We start from the raw sequence: 16,877 nt of genomic DNA on the forward strand, positions 1-16,877 counted from the left end.
ATCCCAGATCACCTGGAGATTTTCCAACTTGTATAATTTTCTTGTAAGTTAGTCATAGAAGAGTGGTAAAAACCGGTCAGAGAAGATTGAAAAGTGTATCTTCCAAGTTGTAGGCACAAGACACAAATAGGTATGTCCTATGCAAGTATGCACCTACGAGTATACTCGCACTTTGAAGAAAAACTAATCAGTGAGGGGCAGCCAGCGGTTGGACGCTAAACTCTATACTTGAGTCGAAGTACTACACCCGGGCTACACCTCTGTTTTACTATTCTATTAATGAACCTAATCACCGCCAAGTGGCCCTGTGATGTCATGATTGTTTTGATTCTGGAGAGAAAATGTTCAATAGGTCTTAGTTCTCAGCATTCCTTGGTGATAACAAGACAAAGTTTTAGTTTTATCTGTGATTATTCTATATTGTTCGTAAATTTAGAATAGTAGAACTAGAAATATTTCTTCATTTGTAAAACAATTTTCCCCAATAGTCAACGTTTATCTACCTCAAAATGAGATTTTTGTAAGGATGTAAGTACCTACATAAAAAAGTAATTTAGCTGTCATTTATTTATTTATTTTATTTTTATATCAATATACTCGTATGTATAATATTTTGTTTACACGCAATGTGTACCTATGTATATTTCTGCCGTTACATAAACAGGTTTCTGAATATAGAAGATGTAGAATATCTATTATCAGAATATCTTTACATTTTTTTTTTTTCTCTCTCTGGTACTGACTCATTTATTTTTATGCTACGGTATAAGCTGAAAAAAGTACGCTAGGTCGCGGGTTCGATTTTCGCCCAGGACGAACTTCATCCTAAACAGATAAGGTTTGTTCTCGGAACGGCTGGCTTTCTCCAATCCTGACTTACTTCTCTATTCGCTTTCGGGACGAGAAGACCTCAACAATTACAGTTTCCTCTATCTAACCTCTGTAAAAAAGTGAGGTGATCTCTCAATTTGAAAATCTGTGAACTTCACAAAACTGTGGAAAAGTCCTTGTAGGGACGAGTCTATTCTCAGTTTTATTCTCACAAGATTGAGATGTGAGTAGTTGTAGGTTTAGTTATGATTATGACAATGACAATCTAAATTATTTAGGTCGTGTAATTATTATTTTAATTATGTACCGTGGTAGGTTCGTACCTAATTGACCTAATATCATTGAGGGAGTCCAAACAGTCATATACCGGGGGAGTCTAGGTCACAGCCGTATTTAGGCCTCTCATAAGTACGGCCCTGATGGGTTGAGATATTCGAACAAACTCCAACACATGCAGTCACATATTTCTGCTTTCTTGAGTTTACATTTATCCTCTGGTTTTCAGGAAAGTATCAACACTATGACTACGGGTTCAAAGGAAACCTAGAGCACTATGGAAGTAAGAAAGTGCCGCAGTATAATTTGACCAAAGTTGCCGCTCCTGTTGCTCTGTTTTACAGTCGTGGAGATATGTTCGTTCCCTACAAGGTAAATATCATCAAATCATGAATCTTTGTGGTAAAGCAGAGAGCTTTTTCACAACTTTAGAGGGTATCACAGCATTACTAAGAGCCTCATTTGCTATTAATTCTCATCAACTCGTATCGTCAATCTGTATACACTTGTAATGTTAGTTAGTGCATAGTTTTAACAATCAGCACATTGCATAGTTAGTGAGATACCAGGTGTACATAAAAAAATCAATGAAAAGCATTACATTATTTTCAGCAAACGTGGAAAAAGAAAAGGCTCGTCTCCAAAGTTTAATGGCTTACGGAAAAGTCACTCTTCCTGAGCCTTTGGTCAAACCAAAACCGAGGTCCAAACAGAAGAAAGAACATCTACCTTCCTTGGAGGAACGATTCCAAATAGGTAAGTTGACAAAGGTGCCAGTGTAAAGGTAATGTCTACACTCGTTCCTTGTTGATTAATGTAGCTACCCAAGTCCTAATTAATGAGCCTGAGTGCACTGTAAACTCCAACCACATAGAAAAAAAAAGAAAAAATCGACTCCGCCTGGAATCGAATATGGAATCCAGGATCTCCGGCGTTGGTTTGCACGTGTAATAACCACTCGGTCACGCACCTGAGTAGGCAGGTAGTTTCTTAACTTGATTTATTAATTAATCAATCACCCTACCTAATTTATGAGTTAATCGAAGGAGCATAAATTCCCAAACTATAAATCAAATTACCGTCAGTAAAATTGTCGTAACCACTTGGTTGCCATGGTAATGAAGAGATGTTTATGTAAACAATAATTTACGAGGGTGTACTCTGCGTATACGACAAGTGAATAGTGACTAGTAACCATTTTAAATTTTTATAAAGTACACCGATTTTAGGGTTTTATTTTCGAGACCTTTTTCAAAGAGTTTCATAAGGGTTTTATTCCGAGATCTTTTTCAGAGCTTTTCACTCTTTGTGTCGAGATCTAGAGCGTCAAACTAACGTGATAAAGTCTGCTCCGATAATTTTATATGATGGACTATTCAAATTATAATACGGCGCCCACAGTATACCGAGGTAGTGGTATGTACACGCACCACAAGCCTGACCAGTCTATAGAGAGCAAACAATTTATTAAAGGTAAGTATAAAAAAAAAAATCTGAACCTAAAATTTTCGGAGTATTACTTTCTTTTTTCCTACTTTACTTCCCTACTAGCTGAAAAGGTTAAATTGTAACTGCACCTTGTATCCTTGTAAATTGTAGAACGTTGTTAACAACCTGGTAGAACACAGAAGTAAACACCTTCTTAAGCTGTGTCCATACATAGACGCCGTCGATCGATCGGTGGTCGATCGAACGGAGGTGAATAGGTGAATCTATGTCGTCGAGGCAGTGTACGGTTTCAGGGGACGTCTATCGACGGGGTCGACCCTGTGTGGACACTCCTTTACGTTTTAAAAAAGCCAATTTAAATAACCAATTTTATTTCTCATTCCAGAACTAATTCGTGAAAGTCAGCTCGCTCACGTACACAGGAAATTTATGGAAACCATTGTTGAGAACGGAAAAGCACTACCGCCCCTGAGGTCTGACTCCGGAACTAAACGGAAAGACGTAAAAGTGTTAAGGCCGTCTTACTCGGGAGGCAAAATGGGGAAGAGAATGCAGAATGATATTCGTAATAGCGGTGCCTATGAAATCGAGCCCTATGTACCCAGATGTCCTCAAAGTAAGTCAACTATTTCTTTTTATTTTAAGAGGTTTGATAGAGGGATCTGTAACGACTAAGGTCTTATCGTCTCGAAATCGAAGAGAGGAAGACAGGATAGGAGAAAGTCTGTCGTTCCGAGAACAAACATTATCCGTTCAGGATAAAATCCGCCCTCGGCGGGAATCGAACCCGTGCCCTACCGCTTTCAAGACGTTACATTGCAGATTAGTTAGTGTTATTATTATTATTATTATTATTATTATTTTGTGACCTAGCTAAGTCAAATTTTCTTTTTCCTTTCAGCGAGATTATGTACGTACCTATTTCGTTACTTAAGGTAGATGATAGGGCAATAGGTGTGGAAGGAGGATGTTGTATAAGGAACGGACTGTCGTGGATTCCAAAACTGGTAGTTAGGTACCACAGTGAACATAGATTATCTAGGTACCTACTAACATGGCTGGAATATCACATCCCAATTCCCACTATGCCAGATATCCGGAACGCTTAGGACGCCCTGTTTCTAGACTACATTAGATGTCAAACGAATTTATACCTCCATCATCTTGAACTTGGGAGTTTTTTTTATATCTGACACTAAACAGGTTTTGGATTTAATTTGAGCCACAGTCAGTTTTAGAGTGCATGGGCGTGGACTTTGAAATTTGTCAACATCGGAGGTTGAACCCTAAGGATCACTTGGTCTCACTTGTGTTACCAAATAGGAGATCTTGAATTCCAACTGCTGAGACTGTGGGAATCCCACAGTTAATCCCACAGTGTGGGATATAACATCCGGAACACGTCTTTTCGTTAAATGCCCGTCTTCTTGGGATGCGTACAGATCCCACTCTTTTGGGACCGGTTGGCAGTATCGATAACTTAATGTATACGTTTTATGTATACCAGTATAATGTTCTGTATGTGATGTATCCCACTCTTTTGGGACCGGTTGGCAGTATCGATAACTTAATGTATACGTTTTATGTATACCAGTATAATGTTCTGTATGTGATGTTATTGTTCGTCTGTTCTCCTTTTGTTGGTAAGTTAGTAGGTATCTGTTATGTCCCTAATCCTAATCGATTACAGAGAAGATTATGGGTTATACCTATGTATCTTATGTATGGAATTAAATAAAATTTAAAAGTCATCCTAATCGATTACAGAGAAGATTATGGGTTATACCTATGTATCTTATGTATGGAATTAAATAAAATTTAAAAGTCCACTTATAACAAAAATAATATTGGATTTATATTTACAAACAATAGATTTATTACCTACTTCTTAGAAGCTATAGTTGGTAAATTAAAGCATAACGAAGGACAAAAAAAAATGTATTTTAAAGTAAAAATTGATTATCTAGCTAGCTCGATAAACCATAATTTATTGCAATATAAATTATAGTTATTTTTGTTTTAATAGCACCATCATCGCCCTTGAATTGAATTAACATTTAAAGATCATTAAATCAGGTGAACCACACCCATTTAATTTAATAGGTACCTTTAGTTCCTTAATACTAGATTATCTTACAAAATTTTACATTACAAACAAAAAACGAAAATCATTTTAATGATTTAGCCTACAAAAATAACAATGAATAAAATTTAACAATTTAAAAAAATACCTTAAAAACTAAAACGGTCAATTATATTTCAAAACAATATAGCACGCATAAAAAGTGTTGTCAAACAATAATAAAGGAGAAAGAAGTGAATAATATTATTTGTCAAATTAGGAAATTAACTTATTAGCTACGTCAGAAATCATGACAAAAAGCATCCCAAATACTCCCAGAGTGTCCTAGACCCTAGTTACTGACATATCGAATCATTGCCTCAACAAAATCTCCTCGAAGGCTAACACATCCATTGTCCATGCTTTCAGAAAACCCCAACTCCACAGTGACGAAGTTCATGGAAAGGAACTACAAGCCAGGATTCACCTATCAGGATTTCGCCAAGGATTTCACCGCTGAGTTCTTCGATGCCAATCATTGGGCAGATATTTTGGCTAGTTCGGGGGCAAAGTAAGTACAAATGTCGGCACTCCTTTGTCTCATAAAAATATTTTGAACTAAAAGAGTTCCTACCATTTTTTGGTGCTGTTTCTGCAGACTATAACTCGCCCTTACTGTCTTGACGAAGGCCAGCCACTCACTATCAGGTAGACCTGACAGGTACATCTGATCAGGTCTACCTAATACCTGAAGAGCACACACACTATCAGGTGTACCTGTCAGGTCTACCTGATCGAGGCAGTGTGGACGGTTTCAGTCGACATCCATCGACGGTCGTCGATTATGTTGGTCACAGTTTTACTTATCTTTGTTTATTTCAGGTACCTATGTGGTTCGGACACAGCTTTACTTAAATCTTTGATTGTTTCAGGTATGTTGTTCTCACGAGTAAGCATCATGAAGGATATACTCTCTGGCCTTCCAAGTATGCCTTCAGTTGGAACTCTATGGATATCGGACCCAAGCGAGATTTGGTCGGTGAGTTTGAGGGAAACTTCAGGTCTCGAGTTGTGTCCCGGATCATTTTAGATGTGCCTGTCTCTACCCAAAGTCTAGAGTAGATTAGATGTAGAGATCTCGGGGACACGATTTAAAAAAATACCTTAAAAACTAAAACGGTCAATTATATTTCAAAACAATATAGCACGCATAAAAAGTGTTGTCAAACAATAATAATTTTAATTTGTACTGAAATATTTTTTAAATAACAAAGAAGTGAAAGAAGTATTTTGAGCGGGGTAGAAAATCGGCGAGTTTCAAGAATTTCGGGAACTGGTTCACTGGTGGAAGTCCCGGCAAAAGTTAAAACTCTTGTATTGGTCGGTCCACGGTCCAATGATGATTTCAGAACAATGATCCCCTAGCATGCAAGAGATGATTTCAGCCACTGAAACACAAAGTGATCGAAATACATATTACTTGTATTTGTTATCTACAAAATCTACATTTTTGTAGATTACACTTTCGGGAACTGGTTCACTGGTGGAAGTCCCGGCAAAAGTTAAAACTCTTGTATTGGTCGGTCCACGGTCCAATGATGATTTCAGAACCATGATCCCCTAGCATGCTAGAGATGATTTCAGCCACTGAAACACAAAGTGATCGAAATACATATTACTTGTATTTATTATCCACATTATTTATTATCTACAAAATCTACATTTGTAGATTACACAATCTTGAACCGTCGCGTCGACAGACAGTTTCAAGAATTTCGGGAACTGGTTCACTGGTGGAAGTCCCAGCAAAAGTTGAAACTCTTGTATTGGTCGGTCCACGGTCCAATGATGATTTCAGAACCATGATCCCCTAGCATGCAAGAGATGATTTCAGCCACTGAAACACAAAGGTACATAACCTATTTGTAGATTACATAATCTTGAACCGTCGCGTCGACAGTTGTGTTAACGCACCTTTAAACATCAAGTACAAGGTATACGGAAGACCGTGGTAGGTTGAAAGGTTTCTAAAGCTGTGTCTAAACATAGTAGACCCGCCGTCGATTGACGACCGATCGATGGCCGTCGACTATGTGTGGACACACCTAGAACAGAAAAGAAGATCCCAAGATCCGAATCTTACCTCGGACAGCGTCATTTTGATGGTTCCGTTCTGGAGAGGATCTTTGGCTTCGTAAATATTGAAGCGAAACACACCCGAGTTCCGTTTTGTTTCTCAATTTGAGAGCTCCCACTCTACCTCCCTGTGGTACACCCCACTCACCTGGATTGTTTCGACAGCCCCCGGCAGTGACCCCTCTCTGCCACGTCCCCTGGAAGAGTCTCATCTGCCACGTGTTCTTGTGATGGAGGCTCGGCTCGTCTCGGCTGGTTTCGGAATCCAAATGGACCACCTCAAGATGAGTGAAAGCCTTGAGGAAGTCCGCGTACGAAATCCTGTAAGAATGTTTCAAGAGAAAATTGTAAACTAGGTATATTAGAATTAGAACAGACGAGACAGCTGTATCCCAAGTTATGCCTATGCATGCACTTGGGTAGAAAAGGAGTCAGGAAGGGGAGAGAGAAATAATTTAATTGTGTATGTGTATTGTGTAATTTGATAAATTTCATGACATGACTTGGTCTCAAAGCACCAACTTCCAGATCCAAAATCTCCAAGTCTCCTACAATAACCACTACATCACTGAAGCAGAGAGAAAGAGGTAAAATGTAGACGTTAGTCGTTAGACTGGGGGAGTAAAAGAACATTTCAGTCCCATCCAAGCAGGAGAAACAAGAGATCTGAGTGCACAGCAGTGTGCTAAGCCAAGTTCTAGTAATATTAAGGAGCGCGGCAACTCTCCGCCCCGCCAGGTCAAGAAAGTTCGACAGCTTGTATTTTACTTACCAGAATTCGCCATCTGCTAGATGTCGCACACCCAGAGTTTCCTTATCATGAGCGCTAACCGCGTCCCAGTTAGAACTGTCACGTGACCACGCCCCTATGTATTCTCCTCCCCCACCCAGAGGATTTCTTAGCTTGACCAGCTGCACAGGTTCACCGTCATATGTTTCTATCTGCAATTAGAAAATAGGAAATATGTATTAGTAATATGAGGAGGAACTTGAGAGGTTAGTGGAAAAGGTCCGAGAAGGTTCTGAAACGTAAGGGGAAATATTTTCACTTTTTCACTCACGGACCGTCAACGTCACTTATTACGTCAATATTTTGGTGGCAATGACAAGAAGTTACACTTACCCTTTCTAGTGCATACAGTCTGTAATTGATTCCTATTTGAATTCCGTTGGCCAACTTTTCAGAATTGGGTCTCGTCTGGAAAAAGGAAAAGAAACAGAAGTTTGAAATCAACAATAACAAACAGACAGATTTCTTAATACAAGAGTTAAACGTCAACCAAGTTTGAACTCTTCACCGTGTAAGCTTAACCCAACCTTTAAGGCAGTTCGCCCTTACGCTTTATCCTCAGAGTAGGCTCTTTGTGTACCTATTCTTAACTCTAATCGTGGACCTGACCATTGGGCAAGGACCAAAACTTCCATGCATGCACAACTTTTAATATAATCTGAAACGAGAGGAAAGAAAATAATTAATTTATTAATTAGGTAATTGATGTAGGTATAGAACTAAAGGTGATAGGAAAGTACTGTAGGTAGTTAGCAGTAATTCCTCTATCTTCTGTTTTATCTTTTGATTCTTTTAGAACCAATATGGAATACGCCGGTACATAAGTAGAGACCTAGATAATACCGGTAACATGAATGAAGTAATTCGAGTAACTAACTATCTATTACATTTTCATGACTTACCATTTGGTAGGCAAGCATCCAGAAGCTCCTGTAACTCAAATGCGTTGACTGTCCGATGCTCATCCGCTAATTGCAAGAACACAGCTTCATACTGACTAAAACTTTTGGTATCTAGAGATGAGGGTGCCTGAAATATGGAACACGGTCGTTGAAGCACGGTTGAAGGGTTTGTTCAATTTTCATGTTCAACACAAAAAGGGAACTTTCCAACCACTAACGCTCAATTTTCACAGTCACTGTCGGATAGACCACCGCGCCGGAAAGTGTGTGGCAGAAAAAGATACCGAATTCAGTCTTCAGACTGTCTGAGAGACCTAGTTCTGTCAGACAGTCGGAGCGTGAGGGGCTGGCTTTAGAATTTGAACTCCATATATTGTGCCTTCGGAACCCCGCAAATTCCATCTTTTACCATAGCTCCTGAAAGGTTTGTTAGCTTTTGACGAAATTGGAAATTTGTATGTCAATGTCAAGTCAAACACAGGTTTATGGCTACCCCACAGAGGTCCCTAGTTCCTTTATTCACTGAACCACAACCACTAGTAATTATGTTACCTACCTTTACAATGGCGGATTTTAGAACAGATGGTAACGAATCCAGTAACCTGAAATGAAAAAATGAATCATCAAGTAAATTATTTGATTTTCTTAATCAATGATTCAATGGACTGACCCAGTGACCCATTTGAGGCCTTTGTACATAGATCTTTTACGTCAAAGAACAGTTCACAATATGAGAATCACTCGTTCTCAATAATCTCAATATTTGAGACAAGAACTGCCTCCTAAAGATTCAATGGACTGACCCAGTGACCCATTTGAGGCCTTTGTACATAGATCTTTTACGTCAAAGAACAGTTCACAATATGAGAATCACTTGTTCTCAATAATCTCGAATTTTGAGACAAGAACTGCCTCCTAAGTGTTTGTCCCATACTTACTTTAGCTTCAACGGATTACTGGAGTAAACTCGAAGCGTAAAGCCAGACTCTTGACCTGGTTCAAAGGTGGTTGGTAACACGAGATAGCTGCCCTGCTCTAACTGACATCTGTGACTCACCTGAAAAATCATAAAAATTTATAATGCACATGTTAGTATCCATTAAGAGAAACTGTTTCGTAGAACGTTTACGTATTAAGGTTCTAATATTGGTTATCCAAAAGCCCACAACCCACAAGTTTATTCGTGGCTTTCTACTTTTTTACCTCGGTATTTACGTGTAGGTAGGTAATAGTGAATAACTGCATCACTTGGAGACCTAAAAACTAGGTATACCTACATTGAATTTAAAAGGACTTTAGTTTCAATGTAGCAATTTAGAAGGATTGCTGTCTTACTATAGCATTTTAAAAGAACTGTAGTTTCTCCCTGGCCAGAGCCTTGTTATATTGAAATTAATCGATAATCAATCGACGACTATTGGTCAAATCAATCGACTTACTTGACGACTATTGGTGTACTGAGAGTTGACTAAGGACTTGTTCTTCTTGAAGAAGGCGCGGCCTGTGTTTTCTGAACTAGATTTGGGTAACGAATATCCGGTAAATCCAATCACCTGGGGAGAGAAAACAGGAGTTGAGTGGATTATCAAGCGTCGGAGGCACGTAAAGTGCGCGAACTTCAAGAGTTCGAAGCGCCGCGCCGCCCGGCCTACACTATTGAAGGTTTCAAGTTGAACGCAAATTAATTTTGGAGCTGAGGAGGTAAGATCATTTTTCCCCTCAAATCACCGATTGAAATATTTTATTGACAATCTTGAGCTGTCTCCACACAACGGCCGTCGATCGACGAGGTTGTTGAGGAAGTGTGGACGGTTGAGTCGACGTCGAACGATGGCCGTCGACTATGTGTGTGGACCTGTGGACACAACTTTATATTCTATTTACGGGGAATCCTACTCACCTTAGGCTCCATGATACTGTGTTGGTTGAGAGATATGATGACTTCTTCCAGCTCGCTCAATATCAGGTGAAGTTGCGGATTGATGTGGAACGTTTCTGCAACACGAAATTTCGATGTGAATATAGTATTTGAACCTCAAAAAGCGGAGTTGTTCTACGTGCAGAAGATATTTTGCTAACGGTATTACGTTTTTTCTAAGCGTGGAGTAGAAAGTGCGGAATACCCCCGAGTTCCGTTTTGTTTCTCAATTTGAGAGCTCCCACTCTACCTCCCTGTGGTACACCCCACTCACCTGGATTGTTTCGACAGCCCCCGGCAGTGACCCCTCTCTGCCACGTCCCCTGGAAGAGTCTCATCTGCCACGTGTTTTTGTGATGGAGGCTCGGTTCGTCTCGGCTGGTTTCGGAATCCAGATGGACCACCTCGAGATGAGTGAAAGCCTTGAGAAAGTCCGCGTACGAAATCCTGCAAGAATGTTTCAAGAGAAAATTGTAAACCAGGTATAATTAGAATTAGAACAGACGAGACAGCTGTATCCCAAGTTATGCCTATGCATGCACTTGGGTAGAAAAGGAGTCAGGAAGGGGAGAGAGAAATAATTTAATTGTGTATGTGTATTGTGTAATTTGATAAATTTCATGACATGACTTGGTCTCAAAGCACCAACTTCCAGATCCAAAGTCTCCTACAATAACCACTACATCACTGAAGCTGGTTGGGAGATAGAAAGAGGTAAAATGTAGACGTTAGTCGTTATACTGGGGGAGTAAAAGAACATTTCAGTCCCATCCAAGCAGGAGAAACAAGAGGTCTGAGTGCACAGCAGTGTGCTAAGCCAAGTTCCAGTAATATTAAGGAGCGCGGCAACTCTCCGCCCCGCCAGGTCAAGAAAGTTCGACAGCTTGTATTTTACTTACCAGAATTCGCCATCTGCTAGATGTCGCACACCCAGAGTTTCCTTATCATGAGCGCTAACCGCGTCCCAGTTAGAACTGTCACGTGACCACGCCCCTATGTATTCTCCTCCCCCACCCAGAGGATTTCTTAGCTTGACCAGCTGCACAGGTTCACCGTCATATGTTTCTATCTGCAATTAGAAAATAGGAAATATGTATTAGTAATATGAGGAGGAACTTGAGAGGTTAGTGGAAAAGGTCCGAGGAGGTTTTGAAACGTAAGGGGAAATATTTTCACTTTTTCACTCACGGACCGTCAACGTCACTTATTAAGTCAATATTTTGGTGGCAATGACAAAAAGTTATACTCACCCTTTCTAGTGCATACAGTCTGTAATTGATTCCTATTTGAATTCCGTTGGCCAACTTTTCAGAATTGGGTCTCGTCTGGAAAAAAGAAAAGAAACAGAAGTTTGAAATCAACAATAACAAACAGACAGATTTCTTAATCCAAGAGTCAAACGTCAACCAAGTTTGAACTCTTCACCGTGTAAGCTTAACCCCACCTTTAAGGCAGTTCGCCCTTACACTTTACCTTCAGAGTAGGCTCTTTGTGTACCTATTCTTAACTCTAATCGTGGACCTGACCATTGGGCAAGGACCAAAACAGGTACATGAAATATCGGAATTTTCTACTTTGGTGTCCGGAATTCTCCGGATAGTTCTACTAGACCTCCGGAATTCTACTAGGCCTACCGGTTGGGGTTGAGAACTCTGTACAGTGCACGTGATGAGGCTGGTCATGTCCAGGAGTTTGTTGAGCAGTCTTCCCGAGCTGGTGGGGTCTTGTCGGATGCTGATGCTTTCTGTGATTCCGCCCGTCAGATCGGCCAAACCATCCAGCATAGTCCCGTATTTGAGAGCTTCGTATGAACCGTGTAATCTGAAAGTGACGAAATGGGATTTCAATGAAAAATTCATGACATTATTTATTAGTGTCCTCCACCTCCAGGCCAACTGTCCCAGATATCCAAATGAAGTGGCTCCTTTTTCTTAGCCTTTTCCTGTTTTTAGACCCGTGTACTATTAGTTATTATTTATTTCATCTTAATTCATATGGAACTTCACAAAGTACTGAAACTCCATTAAGAACAAGACATGACATTATTGTTTGTTAGGAGTTTGTGACTTTAGCAACCCCAATTTTTCCACAAAATACTGAAGTTAAGAATGGTTGAACTTGGTTGTGCTCCGGGCCGGGATGGCTAAATCCTAGTTCCTAATTCAAAGCATGTCTTTGTCTATTACGGAATTTTCTCGGGATGTTAAAAAAAAGAAAGCTGTACGCCGTATTTATTTCGTAGCAATGAAAGAACTGCTACATTAGACTCAACGGGTCTGTGTCGTAGCATACTCATCCCGTAGTATGTCCTCATCAGATGGGCGATGTATTAAACAGGTATGCAGGTAATGCAGATTTTATATCTACTCACTTGGCATACGCCTTCTCTAGCAGACCGGGCCAAAACTGGTCCGAATGTACACTCTGGAGGAAAGCCAGCTTTCCATTCACGGTGGGCAGACGATCATCCACCAGTACCTCCACCCATTCCCCACACCACCACAGTCGGAATCGGAATACCCCGGCGTATTGGTCTGGGCTGGAGAAACTTTGGTCTGCAGGTACTACTCGGTAGAAGAGACCCTTGCTCAGATACAGGACGCCAAGGCAGGACACCAACCATTTGTCACCTGTGGAAGAGAGTATTATTGTTTAGGAGGAAATGGAATTGTGTTGAGGATGAACGAAGTACCTATATGTTTTTCCTAGAGTAGATAATCTGCAGGTACTACTCGGTAGAAGAGACCCTTGCTCAGATACAGGACGCCAAGGCAGGACACCAACCATTTGTCACCTGTGGAAGAGAATATTATTGTTTAGGAGGAAATGGAATTGTGTTGAGGATGAACGAAGTAGGTACCTACATGTTGTTCCTCGAGTAGGTACCTACATACATTAGGTACTTATCTACGTTAAATTAGTGATGAAGGATTTTGGTATTTTTGCACATCCACTAGAAATGTGTTGCACATTGCATACCTAAAAATAAATACCAGGCGTTCACACAAAATTTCAATCCAAAGCTAACCACTGTCACAACTCACAACTTTTATCCTGTGTTGTGTGTGGTTGATAGTACCTATGTACCTATGCCAGCCTAATTAGCTCGGTAAATAGCACGTCTGCCTTATAAAGGTCCGTTTTCGGAATAGCTGGTTTCCTCTATTCTATCCTCCTTCTCTCTTTGATTTCAAAAGAAGAAGAAGAAGAAAGAGGAACGTCCGGAGCAAACTTTATCCTAAAGGTCCGTTTTCGGAATAGCTGGTTTCCTCTATTCTATCTTCCTTCTCTCTTCGATTTCAAAACCAAAGGAAGAAGAAGAAAGAGGAGGAGGAAGAAGAAGAGGAAGGGGGAAAACTAGTACCTAAGATTAGGTACTTATCTACGTTAAATTAGTGATGAAGGATTTTGGTATTTTTGCACATCCACTAGAAATGTGTTGCACATTGCATACCTACAAATAAATACCAGGCGTTCATACAAAATTTTAATCCAAAGCTAACCACTGTCACAACTTTTATCGTGTATAAGTTGTGTGTGGTTGATAGTATGTACCTAGGTATGTCAGCTTAATTAGCTCGGTAAATAGCACGTCTGCCTTTTAGGCGGTAGGTTGCGGGTTTGATTCCCGTCCGGAGCAAACTTTATCCTAAAGGTCCGTTTTCGGAATAGCTGGTTTCCTCTATTCTATCTTCCTTCTCTCTTCGATTTCAAAACAAAAGGAAGAAGAAGAAAGAGGAGGAGGAAGAAGAAGAGGAAGGGGGAAAAGTAGTACCTAACTCATTTTTTTTTTCTTCTGGGAATGCCCTCAGTTCTCAGAAATATTGTGAACCACTGCTCTACACTGTTTGTGAGTAACACAACGACAATTTTTCCTACATTGTCCCAACGTCATACTGGGCATATCCGATTGACACACTATGGAAATACAATAGATCAATGAAACTCATAGGATAGGCTATGTTATATCAAATCTAGACTGGTCAGGTAGGTACGTAAGGTACGTTCGGAAAATGACCATGCAGTATCAATTTTCTCAGGAGAAACCGAAGTCATTGTGAAGAAGTGTATGGCACGGAAATCTGGAGTATTATCCTTAGATCTGATAAAGAAATACATAGGACTATACGTGGTGTAGATAAAGGTAGGTAATGTTGGGATATAGTAAAAAAAGCAATCTGCCTCAGAAGTAATTTTAAGGAGAACTCCTTGTTTACAAACTCCCTGTAGATTCATATAAGCTCAACCCATCCTTTAGGGCTGTTTACCCCTGCACCTCAACCTCGGAGTGGACATTTTGTGAATGTGTAATTCCTTAGTACCTATTCAAGTACACCGTGAACTTATAGGTACAAATGATATTTTATCCGTGAATTTTAAGGGGAATAAAACCTCATGATGATGTCGTGTTTAATACTCGAGTCCACGTATTACACCCCACGCTACACCTCTGTTTTACTAGATATCACCTATGAACTGATACGAATCATATTTTATCCTTGAACTTTAACGAGAATAAAACTCCTTAAATCAATGTGTAATACTTGAGAACTCCTTTAGTTTTAAATAGATGGGTAACAAATCAGCCAGATCAAGTGCACCAATGAAGTGTTTTGAAGGATATAAGTATAACTCTATCAAGTGCATTGTATTTATATTTTGATAGGCAACTTTACCATTACCTACTTATTCTTAATTTACTTACCTACTTATTGATAGGATAAATTATAGGACTTTCAGAGCTGTTAGCTGCATGATAAATAGTTCTCTTGACACTTTAATCAAGTGTGTACGGTTTCTAGAGTGTAACCCATAATATGCATCAGGCTAAAAATAGAGTGGGGCGGAGGGCAAAGAGCTTTTTAGTCCGTCCTTCCTTTATTATTACAATAGTAATAAAAAGGTATAAGGGACGGACTATTGTATTCGCTTCGGTGTCTGTCACTCTGTCGGTCTGTCCCCATAGAAGGACTTATCCAAACCTGGTCGACCTATATATCAAATTAAAGGTCTTTTTACCAGGAACACGAAAATGGTGGTGCAAATTTTGTCCAGAAAACCATAAAGCCAAAAAACAAAAAAAAAAAAACTGTTTTTTGGGGGATTTTTTGTTGTACTTTCAAGCATCTTGTTTCTTTCCTAGTTTTAGTAACCCTCAATACCTACTCTGGCTCTTCTTTTCTACCTCTTCAGCTTTTACTTCACCTTCTCTCCCTTCTTCCACTTCCATCTTGTATATTTTTTTTTCTTTCTTTGTTCCTTTCCGTTGATCGCATTCCTACAGTCCTCCAATTGGTTCCTATGTACAACATTTGCATTTGAGTTATGTTAGGCTGTGATTTTACCTCTCTTACTTGTTTTACTGTGTGTCGCCCATCACAAGTTCCTATGAAAACAACATGTGTCATACAGTAATCATTTATTGTAAGAAATAAAAACCTGTGATATCTTATTATTTTGTTTGGACAAAATTTTGCGTGTCTTCTTGTTGTGTTAACTTTTCACCTTGATCTCTTATTTTTTTTTTACACACGGGGATGCGAAAATGCTTTAAACCTTGAAAAAAACTTCCCTTAAGTACTTGTCATCAAAAATTCGAGGCTGAGGTGGGGTTTAGAAAGTTCCCAAAATTGGTTCTGGTTTAAAACAATAAGGAAAATGTTTAAATAATTTAATTATGGTCGAGTATGTAGGCTTTTCATTGGTCATTCTAGCAGTGAAGTATTTTTTCTACTTATCCCATGTTTCTGAAGAGATACTTAGAGAACGAGTTGCATACCTACAGGCGTAAATTGTCTTCGTAAATTTCCGCCTGTTTCAAGGTGTATACTTTAGTTAGAAAGTGTTTACTGCTCATATAATTAATTTCTAATGAACTTACGTAAGCGTAAATATTTACACAGAACGTTTTACAGTACTTTGGGACCGCCGAATATTTTTTTATCGCGATATTTTATTCGCGATAAAAAAATAAAAAAAAAAAAAATGGAGACGAGAATTCACTTGAAGAAAAGCGACCTATGCGACCTTTGTTTAGTATCACAAGTACAATGATGTAAATGATGAGTCCAGAGCAATTTCAGTTTTGAAACCCTTCTCTATGTGAAGGATTTGGATTTCGAACAAAATCGTTGATGAAATCAAAGCTTCAAGACCAGTGCCTGTACCCCTCCCTTATCCACGCCCACGAAGGTTACTTTACAACTAACTAATTGAACTCACGTGAAGGTAAACGCCTCAATGTGCGAAACACTTCATCAGAAGACATGGAGGTGTACCTGATCCACTCGACCCGAAATCTGTTGAAGCCCATATCTATCTGGGAAACTAAACAGGGAGTAGATCAGCAAACCCCTATCCATCCTAGCTAGCTGGCAGTCAAAAGATTGTTTACATGGCTTTACTCAAAATACCTACTTGGAAAGATCAAGCCCAAGTCCTCACGATATTTAATCGCACATCTTTGAATGTAGTTCAGGACGACCACAGTTACACCTGGCTGGAGACCATCAC

General features: G+C 39.6%; 3 protein-coding genes and 1 long non-coding RNA gene across 4 annotated transcripts; 2 read left to right on the forward strand and 2 right to left on the reverse strand.

Annotated features, from left to right (window-relative positions):
* Positions 1-2,284: 2,284 nt before the first annotated feature.
* LOC103522930 lies at positions 2,285-3,665 on the forward strand. Its single transcript, XM_008488015.2, has 3 exons — positions 2,285-2,580; positions 2,942-3,172; positions 3,649-3,665. Exons 1-3 carry the CDS (start codon positions 2,472-2,474, stop codon positions 3,663-3,665), a joined length of 357 nt encoding a protein of 118 aa, XP_008486237.1. The 5' UTR covers positions 2,285-2,471.
* A 512-nt stretch (positions 3,666-4,177) lies between these two features.
* LOC113473007 lies at positions 4,178-4,843 on the reverse strand. The gene is made up of 2 exons (XR_003395115.1): positions 4,387-4,843; positions 4,178-4,309 (listed from the first exon to the last, which is right to left on the reverse strand). It is a non-coding gene; the product is annotated as an uncharacterized LOC113473007 (long non-coding RNA).
* Positions 4,844-5,022: 179 nt separating this feature from the next.
* On the forward strand, positions 5,023-5,740 carry LOC103522939 (putative alpha-L-fucosidase). The gene is made up of 2 exons (XM_008488024.2): positions 5,023-5,189; positions 5,551-5,740. Exons 1-2 carry the CDS (start codon positions 5,038-5,040, stop codon positions 5,738-5,740), a joined length of 342 nt encoding a protein of 113 aa, XP_008486246.1. The 5' UTR covers positions 5,023-5,037.
* Positions 5,741-6,380: 640 nt separating this feature from the next.
* LOC103522948 (calpain-C-like) lies at positions 6,381-12,994 on the reverse strand (the record flags this gene model as incomplete). Its single annotated transcript, XM_008488033.3, has 16 exons — positions 6,381-6,515; positions 6,762-6,853; positions 6,903-7,075; positions 7,527-7,696; positions 7,878-7,952; positions 8,168-8,202; positions 8,447-8,573; positions 9,003-9,048; positions 9,385-9,503; positions 9,886-9,999; positions 10,347-10,441; positions 10,639-10,811; positions 11,264-11,433; positions 11,615-11,689; positions 11,999-12,185; positions 12,736-12,994. Coding segments are annotated over 16 exons (1,937 nt in total), but the record flags the coding sequence as incomplete, so codon positions are not given.
* Between the last annotated feature and the right edge of the window lie 3,883 nt (positions 12,995-16,877).

Source organism: Diaphorina citri, unplaced genomic scaffold (assembly GCF_000475195.1).
Source record: "Diaphorina citri unplaced genomic scaffold, Diaci psyllid genome assembly version 1.1 scaffold81, whole genome shotgun sequence".
Classification (NCBI taxonomy): domain Eukaryota; kingdom Metazoa; phylum Arthropoda; class Insecta; order Hemiptera; family Psyllidae; genus Diaphorina; species Diaphorina citri.